Genomic DNA, 9,886 nt, shown 5'->3' on the forward strand with positions numbered 1-9,886 from the left:
GCGAGTTCTTGGTGTTACCCAGCACCCACCACGAGGTGGCTCGCCACGGATGCCATATATCAAATTAGCAACTTTCGGTTGATGGCAACATGCAGCCCGTATTTTATTGGTGTTAAATGACGGCATCTCTTGTTGAACAGAATGTTTGAAATCGTCAGTTTTTAGGTATTGTGATAGCGTGCTAATACTATCCTTTGTTACAGAAAAAAGATTTAACCCCAGCGCCTTCGTTGGCTAAAGTATTGCCGAGGTGACGTTGATTTTAGCTTGTTTATTAATAATAGCATACACTAACATAGTCTACACTCCCGATGGCATTGGGATTTTATATTGGATTTTCTCGACCAGGTGAGCAGACACGTTGTTTCAGTTGATGTACAAGATGTAACCTGATTATCATCACAGTGATGAACCACGCCAGAGAGTCGCCCCTTAGTTGAGGTGACCTTTAGGTGACCAAACATGAGTTTCTGAAGAGCAATCCAACCCAGATCTTCACGGTACATTACCTTTGAAACATGGGCAGTCATCAATTTGAAGACTAGCATTCCACAGGATACTAGATAGGACAATGCGAGTATTATTTCAAAACAAGGCAGACCAGTATATGGTTGAGCACGTGATGTATCGAGCATGTCTCCTTCACGCTGTTACTCGCTGAAATGAAGTTGTTTTTTCGTAATAGAGATGCAAGTTATCTGATGCAAGTTTGTAAACACCACAGTGCATTATGGTGTAAATGGCACATTTTGAGGTATTTATACCACTGTCTATTATTGTGAATGGACATTCTATGAAATTTTGGTATCAATGACTTGGACGACATAAAATCACAAAAACATGTATTAGCTTGTGGTGAAAGTGATTAACAATTAATTGTTAATCACTTAATTGTTAATCACTTAATAATTTGTCTTTTTTTCTTTTCGAGACATACTTGTCTTTTCTGCAGATGAAGGTCTTATCGTTCATACGCGCTAACATTCTCCTGATCGTCACAGTCCTCGCCGTAGTCGTTGGTGTGGTAGTTGGGCTAATATGTCGACAGTTCAGCCCGACGGAAGAAACCATCCGTCTTGTGAAATTTCCAGGGGAGCTGTTCCTGCGGATGCTGAGGATGTTGATGTTACCTCTGATAATAGCCAGTATGATTACAGGTAACCATGGACAATCGGTTACATCACATTTTACGCCACAACGATAATATTTCAGCCACATCGTCACGGAAAATGGAATATGAAACACAATTTAGTAATACTATAAACTAGAAGGGTGTCATCGATATACTAAAATATCACAGATACTCTAGAAAGTTTGCTGACATCAGTTAAAAGAAAACCTTATTAATCAACAAGGCGATATAAAATGGGCTATAGATCGCCTGTAACGGAAGGTTGATCACCATACTAGGGACCATGGGAACCAAATCAATAAGAAAAATAAATACTATGAATGTAAATTGTGAACTGCAACGGCCTAAACTACTACCGGATTGCATCAAGGGTATTCTAACCCGCATCTTCATGGGTTAACAATAGGAAAGAAGACAAATCATTTTCTGTTCATTTGTCAGGCCTAGGGAACTTGAAGGGAGCTGTTGCTGGAAGGATTGGCGTGCTGTCTATGTTGTATTATATGGCTACTACTGTTATTGCGCTGCTGGTAGCACTCGCGTTGGTACATACCATCAAACCAGGCAGTAACTCACGAACTATCACAACGGGCATTACTCAAGCACAAGAAGCAAAGACTTCTGGCGCGGACATGATTTTGGATGCCATAAGGTAAGTTCCGGATTTTCGTAAAATGAGTTATTTATTTATTGATTTATTAAAGCAAAACGCTTGACCGTCAGTAGCCGTGAGAAAGTTTTCTCTTGTCCCTAGACCAGTAGTCCCGGGGTAGAACAGGCCTTCAGCAACCCATGCTTGCCATAAAAGGCGACTATGTTTGTCGTAAGGCGCGACTAACAGAATCGGATGGTCAGGCTCGCTATCTTGGTTGACACATATCATCGGTTCCCAATTGTGCAAATCGATGCTCAAGTTTTTTATCATTAGATTGTCTGTTCCAGACTCGATCATTTACAGACCTCCGCCATATAGCGGGAATATTGCTGAGTGCAGCGTAATACTAAACGCAATCACTCTCACTGAACCTAGACCAGTGAAAGAAATACCGACGTTTCCACATTTTAATCGTTTAACTATCAGAAATAAAAAAGTGCATATCTGCACATAGAGTTGGTTATTAATATTTTTGTGTGCATGGATTCGCCCTGCTATAGCACCAACTTCCATTACTGACAGTGGTTGACAAATACATGCTCTGCCATCTTATTTTAAAGTGACACTCAGCTGACTCACAGGTACAGTCTCGGTAGCATACAAGGGGCGTGCGTCTGCAATAATGCTAAATTACATACTCATGATACAGTCAGAATTGTCATATCGTCTCTGGTTTTAGCAGAGATGTTTTATGGATGTAATGCAGTAGTCTGTTCGTTTCTATTCGCACAACGAATGGCATTGATGTAATGTGAGATAATAAGGTACCCCCTCTCCTCAAACTGCCCCATAAAATCCTGAATTAATATACCATGAAGATCAGCACATCAGCAAATGTTTCAAATAATTCTTGTTTGTTTTGTCTATGCTGAAAAGATGATTCCAGGTTGCTCTTGACTTCAGAGTCATGAAAAAATAGTAATTTCCACGCCACTACTGACATCATATAGTGCTACGTTCTTGATGACGAAATATTATTAAGACACGATTTTATGAACATCTGCTTTATCTTTACAAACAAACTCACAACAATTTCAAAATTGTTCGACACTGTCTTGTTGTCGTTAACAGAATAATATATAATTTATTACCGTTACAGAAACGTCTTCCCTGACAACATTGTTGGTGCCGCCATTCAGCATACCAGAACCATAACAGTCGATGATGGTAAAACAGTTGAATTAACCAATGCGAGTTTACATGAACAGCATGTAGCATTAAACATGACAAGAAACGACTCCTTACTCTCGAAGAAGACAGTTATTATAAGCGGTGTTAATGTTGTTGGTAAGTTTTTTTTCTGTCGGTAAGCATTCTAAAGTGACAAACGGCACAATAAATTACGAAATGTCGGACTGAATTTACTAAAATACTCAATGTGTATTTGAAAGTTCTGAAAAAGAAATTGAAGAACTATATTCAAAGTTTCCTAGCATCTTTGCACATTCCCGTTCTCCTTAAAACTGTTGAACAAAAAGTGTCAAGTATATCGTGAGCGTCACACAACTCTTGTGGTTTGTTGTTTTAACCTGTCTGATTGTTGGGATGTCTGCCAAATGGGAGGATACCGTTACAGCATATAGGACCTCAATGAAACTATGAAAGAGTAATAGCTTATGGTAGACAGCATACAAGAGTTAAACTATTGCAATATGAATTTCGCTAATTTGCTTGTGCAATATAGGACAGTGTTTTCAAGGGTAACATCTGACCTGCCTTTATAACAGTGTGCCACATGCATGTTATCATTACTGGAACTGATTCATGAACGTTAGTAGAGAATGTTCACGATTACGGAAGTGGTTTTCACACGGTTATATGTTTCAGGTATACTGACATACTCTGCGATTTTTGGAGTATTTCTCAGCAGAATGGGAAAACATGGATCCGTGGCACTGCGGTTCTTCAATGCCATCAACACTGTCACCATTCATATGGTACAACTAGCCATGTGGTTAGTTGAATGATTTCTACACACCCACACGTGAATCAAAGTAACTTTGACCGTGTTCTTAATTTCAGCATAACTCTAATGTCCACACAACCATTGTGTTCTTTTTCTGAGTGCCACAAGGTGCTAGTGAAGACAGTGGCATACCTAACATCTTCAACAGTGCCATGCCAATAAGAAAGGGGTTTATAGAAGCCAATGGCTGGCATTCAGTATATATTCTCAAATTTGATTTGATGGGTAAAGAAATTTCGTTTGGTGATTTGAGGGTTGCTTATCTGCTGTCTGCCTCGGCTGTTGAGGTTTTAAGCTTTCACCTAGATGGTGACACACGTATATGGTTGTTCTTAGTTACCACATGACCTCATCCAATTATGTGTCATTTGCTATTCAGTTGCATGCGGTTGTTAATTATAGTCTACTGTATGTCGTAACACACTATGTTTATCTGATGTGTGCCATAACATACTGTCTGTATATACTTCTCATCACTTGGATGTGGTCACTTTTGGATTGCTAACATTGTAGGAATCTACATTGAAGCGTCGATATACGCAGTAAAAAAGAAGTTAGCTTTAATAAAATCATTTTTGACGCTAACATAGTCCCACATACACTCTCAAAGAGACGAACAAACAGGTATAGGTTCCGGGTACCTGATACTACCAGGGGATGTCGCACAAGTCTATATTCGTGTTGTTAAACCAGTGACACTCAAAGGAAAGTGGAACTGAAAACTGAAACGCTGCTTCTGAGGTATACATGACATCAAGTTCGGTCAGCTGAAGTGGAAGTGGCTTAGTATCACACATTCTGATTTGTGAGTGGCATTTATAAGGATTTGTCATCTCTACCACACGTTCCGATCTCACTACACACTACATGTCTTCGTTGTCTTTCACAGGTTCTCTCCCCTCGGCATTATGTCCATGATTACAGGTCAGTTGTTGTCTTCAGTCAGCCTAAAGGAGACAGGTGAAGTGTTGGTCCTCTACATCGTCACTGAATTATCAGGAATGGTCGTCCATTCTTTAATTGCTACGCCTTTACTGTATTTCGTTCTGACCAGGAGTAATCCGTTTCGTGTCCTCGGGGCGGCTGGACATGCTATCATAACAGCCTTTGCAACATCGTCGAGGTAATCTAATCATTTAGAACAGCGATATTCAGCAAGAAATGCAGGATCGTACACGCTCCGCCTTTGATTGAATTGAACATAGATGTGTATAAATGAGATGTACAGATCTTAAATCTTAAATTCTTAAATTCAATATTTATTTGCAACTGTCTGGAAATCAATGCTTTCGGGGCCATCATCTTGTCTGTGAGGTGTTTACTTATGTTCAGTATGTGTGGAGTTTATGTGGGGTTTTTTCTATATATAGTCATACTGTGACATCTGTATTGTGCTTGCATCATGTATGTGTATGGTCTACGTGGTGTTAGTAAGGTGTGTCCAGTATGTTGGTATGTTGTGTGTATAGTGTTTGCATGCAGTATGCTGGTATGGTGTGTGTGTACAGTTTGTACGCAGTATGTTGGTATGGGGTCTGCATACTATTTGTACGCAGTATGTTGGTATGGGGTGTGCATACTGTTTGCACACAGTATTTTGGTATGGTGTAAGTATAGTACTGTATGCAGTATGTTGGTATGGTGTGTATAGACTGTGTTTGCAGTATGTTGGTGTGGTGTATGTATAGTATTTGTACACAAATATGGTATGGGGACTGTATAGTGTTTGACCGCAGTATGTAGATATGGTGTATGTGTAGTGTTTGTATGCAGTATGTTGGTATGGCGTCTGTATAGTGTTTGTACACAGTATGTTGGTATGGCGTCTGTATAGTGTTTGAACGCAGTATGTTGGTATGGTGTGTGTATAGAGTTTGTATGCAGTATGTTGGAATGAGGTCTGTATAGTGTTTGTCCGTAGTATGTTGTGTTAGCAGACTTTTGTATGGCGTCTGTATAAAGTACACTTGACACCTTGTGTGGATGTTTGTAAACAAATCATAATTGTGCCTGTACTGTGTATGTAAGAAAATGCCCGGGAGAGTCATAAATACATGTCATGATATTGCTCAGTAAATTGTAAATATACACTAAAACATGGTATTCAAACAATTGGTTTTCACAAAACAGGAAAATGTCAAATGAAAAACAACATGTTTTGGTTTCAAGTTCTGCTACCCTGCCTATGACAATACGATGTATGGAGAAGCTGAATGTGCCCAACAGCGTCACCAAATTTGTCCTCCCTATAGGGGCTACAGTCAACATGGATGCTGGTGCAATATATTATGTCTGTGCGCCAGTGTTTATTGCTCAATACAATGGAGTGAGCCTTTCGGTGACGAATATATTGATAATAAGGTACAAGTTCAATCACTTTTACCAGACCTGATATATAATAATAAATTCGTATGTTGTCATAGTGCGCGTGCAGGATTTAGCGTATTGTGTCGCATCTCACTTAAAATATCATTTAAAACTGCAGAAATGTTTATTTCTACAGAAATTTCTGGCAGAAGTTTTTATTTCTACAGAAATTTCTGGCAGAAAGTTTTATTTCTGCAGACATTTCTGGCAGAAAGTTTTTATTTCACTACCAGAAATATCTTAATTTAACAAAATTAGAGAGCATAAGTAATGATACTGCTGCGTGAGTAGTAATTTCATGCTTAATCCAAGTGATAAGCACTTAGCGTGATCAACTGATCTGATAGTTTTGTTTCGCTACCAGAATTATTTTAGTTGGAATTCATCAACATGCCCGAAAAGACCAGCGTACCAGATGAGATGATAAACAATACCTATGCGACAATGCATGAGTGTTGAAAGTGACAATACCCGCGAAAATGTAATTGCCTCGTTGAAACAATGATTTATGCCGAAGTGGCCACCGAGTTTTCACACCTGTTAATCCCATTCAAGAATGACTAATGTGGTACAATATCCACTTTATATTTGTTATTCCTACCTTTTTTTCACCAAGACCCTAGTGAGCGAATTATCGTCCCATCATGACAGAAGCTAGTGAGAAATGTTGATTGGCGTGTTTTCGTAGCAGAGGCCAGTGGTTGAAATGTTAAATTGCATAAATGTGTTTGTGATGATAACAGTTTATATCACTGTTCTAATGTACCGTCGGCATATTATAAGTTACATGTTTTTCAAACAGGAATAGAAAGAATTATGGTGGTCACTCGTGGATTCGTACAAAATACAGCGTTAAACGGTTTGAAAATATTCCAATCATTATGATTCATCCATCCACTTCTAAGCATACACAATAGAAGAAGTTGTTATCCATAACTATTATATACTGAAATGTTGGGTTTTGTACATACAGACCTTGAAACTGACAATCTGAGTTTGCACCCAATTCCGTCCGAATCCGGGAAAAATGGAGGTAGTTTGTTTGCAATCCACAGACGTAATAACATGTCATGTGTACAGGAATCGCACCCCCCTGTCTGTGTAATTACATAATGTGACAGAGACAGACCCCAGGTGCACGAGCCATAAATCATTGTAGTTTGTTTATGGTGTATAGCCTGACAGGTGTTAAGTTGGTCAATGATTGAAATTGAGTATTGCATATTGTCATTAGCAGACAAGCAGAGTGACAGGTGACAATAAACAGACATTGCGCTTTGTCTTTGACATAGACTGCTTGTCACAATCAATATATTTTCTATGTTTCCATATGCATGATTTAAAACATTTCAGTTTTCAGACTGAACAGTGAAATTAGCATTTAAAACATGGTTTGTTTTTTTAAAAAACATACGAGTTGGCTTCCCGGTTCAAGCTAATCACTGCATATGTCCCCCCCCCCCCCCCCCCCCCCCCAAGGCGTACTGCATATACTCTATAAAACGTCTATTGTCCATGCAGCACCAACTGGCATTGTTTCGGTGTATTCCACGAGTGGCCGCTCTCTGGCTATCGCAATTAATAACCGCGGTGTTCACTCAAGGACAACCGAACCGGAACGATGACCGCTTATAGAGACAACCTGATAAACCACCTATTAACAGGTGTGAATACTCGGTGGCCACTTTGGCATAAATCTACGAGGCAATTACATTTTCGCGGGTATTGTCACTTTGAACGCTCATGCATTGTCGCATAGGGATTATTTATCACCTCATCTGGTACGTTGGTCTTTTCGGGCATGTTGATGAATTCAAATTATGGTTCACATGTCTTACATTGTTATTATTGTATGTATGTAGCATATGTCGGGTTTCGCCTCTATTCGCCTTCAACCCATATCATACAAAAACAGTGTAGGCTCATTGGGATTGGAAAATACAACCCAATACTTTTAAATTAATCTTTCACGACGTGAATCCACTAAGAAGTTGCAACTGTGTTATAATGAAGCGGATGGGAATAATGCATAAGCCTTTTGAAAGCTATAATGAAATACGGTCAAATTCACTGTAAAATACTCGGTTATCTGGTACTAATTGGCTTTGAACAGGGAAAACGACATCATTTAAAGACAGCCTATATTAAATCATATAACGATGGTGTTTAATCTTATTCAACTAAAATAATTTTGGTAGCGAAACAAAAATATCAGATCAGTTGATCACGCTAAGTGCTTATTACTTGGACTAAACATGAAACTACCACTCACGCAGCAGTATCATTACTTAAACTCTCTAATTTTGTTAAATTAAGATAATTCTGGTAGTGAAATAAAAAAAATTCTGCCAGAAATTTCTGCAGGAAAAAAAATTCTGCAGGAAAAAACTTCTGCCAGAAATTTCTGCAGAAATGCATTTTCAGAGCCAATTTGTGAGCTTATTAACACGTGGACACACTGGCACATAAACTTTTCGTGTTCATCTCCTCGAGACCTTTCCAGTGATATAAAATATGTCTTTGTAGCTTGCTCCCTTCTGTGTGTCAAGTTAGGACTCGCTGGCCATTCCTAAGTTGTCCCGCCCGGCTTTTATAGCTGACGTAATGCTAGGTATGACTTGTGACAAAGCAAGCTGGACACAGAAAAAATATATAAAGATTGTATGCTTTCAGTTTGATAGCTATCCTTGGCAGTATCGGAGCTGCTGGAGTTCCTGGAACAGGCATCACCGCTCTGCTGCTTGTTCTGAACGCGGTGGGAATTCCAGACACGGGGATGTCGTACTTGCTCACCATCGACTGGTTAACGTATGTCCATTTTTTAATTTTTACAATATCTGTCTATTTTGGTGTCATATTGTCATTTTAGCAATATTACGAGACCAATTTATGAATTTGAAATGATACTAGAATTAGATGCGTTGTATCAAAAAGTACAGGGAAACAGTTTCGTAGATCAAGCTTATACATCGACATTTAAACACGAGCAACGAGCCAGGGATGACCACATTTTTTCGATGTTTATATGTCTACATGGCATATAGTATTCTGATTCATTTCTACATCAGCTGTAACCTGTTTCGGGTGTAATGGGTTTTCAGCACAGTTCAGCGATCTTGGGCAGCATACATGTACGTCTCTGCAAAATAAATACAACATTAAACCCGATTATGATCTTTGATCTTCAGAAGAATGCAATGAGGCCACGCCATCAAAACTCTCCTTGGACAGCAAGCTGACAAAAAAGTAATAACTATTTTGTTGCTGTAGGGATCGCATCCGGACATCGGTGAACGTGGCTGGAGATTGTCTGGCAGTTGGCATTGTCTCCCACTTCACCCTGGAAGAAATGGTCAAATCCAATATCCGTTCACCAGAGAAGCAGGATGAAGATTCCGATGCTGATGCGAATGAGAATGAGATAATAGTCCTGTAGTCAGGATATGTGTATCTACTTGAAGGAAATATCAAATATGACGTTTTCCTTTACGTCAGGGTTAGGAATTCAGTGACTTCATTTCAAACACTTTGTATATTGTTGCGTGCTAGATTAAACAACACACAAATCGGCATTTGAACAAGCGTAACCAATGGGCATGTTTCAGTAGCCTATCTGTTCCATATGTGAGGAGAATTGGGATTTAAGGAAAGATAGGCATAAATTATCCAGCATCTAGTGTCGCGCGCGTATGCTTGTTTGTTTTCAAGACCTACGGGTCAAACGCTCTCATTACCACAGGGTCGATGGAGTAGCTTCTTGATTTAC

General features: G+C 39.2%; 1 protein-coding gene across 1 annotated transcript; it reads left to right on the forward strand.

Moving 5' to 3' along the window:
- The first annotated feature begins 311 nt into the window (after nt 1-311).
- On the forward strand, nt 312-9,556 carry LOC137275697 (putative sodium-dependent excitatory amino acid transporter glt-3). The gene is made up of 5 exons (XM_067808187.1): nt 312-348; nt 1,002-1,157; nt 1,574-1,784; nt 8,794-8,928; nt 9,391-9,556. The coding sequence occupies exons 1-5, from the start codon at nt 312-314 to the stop codon at nt 9,554-9,556; spliced, it is 705 nt and encodes a 234-aa protein (XP_067664288.1).
- Nucleotides 9,557-9,886: the final 330 nt, after the last annotated feature.

Source organism: Haliotis asinina, chromosome 1 (genome assembly GCF_037392515.1).
Source record: "Haliotis asinina isolate JCU_RB_2024 chromosome 1, JCU_Hal_asi_v2, whole genome shotgun sequence".
NCBI classification, from domain to species: domain Eukaryota; kingdom Metazoa; phylum Mollusca; class Gastropoda; order Lepetellida; family Haliotidae; genus Haliotis; species Haliotis asinina.

Excerpts from the sequence above, each read along its gene's own strand:
- LOC137275697 (XM_067808187.1), top strand. The coding sequence starts at position 312 with ATGGCATTGGGATTTTATATTGGATTTTCTCGACCAG. Across the intron at positions 1,785-8,793 it reads ATGATTTTGGATGCCATAAG|TTTGATAGCTATCCTTGGCA; the intron begins GTAAGTTCCGGA and ends GTATGCTTTCAG. Across the intron at positions 8,929-9,390 it reads CTCACCATCGACTGGTTAAC|GGATCGCATCCGGACATCGG; the intron begins GTATGTCCATTT and ends TTGTTGCTGTAG.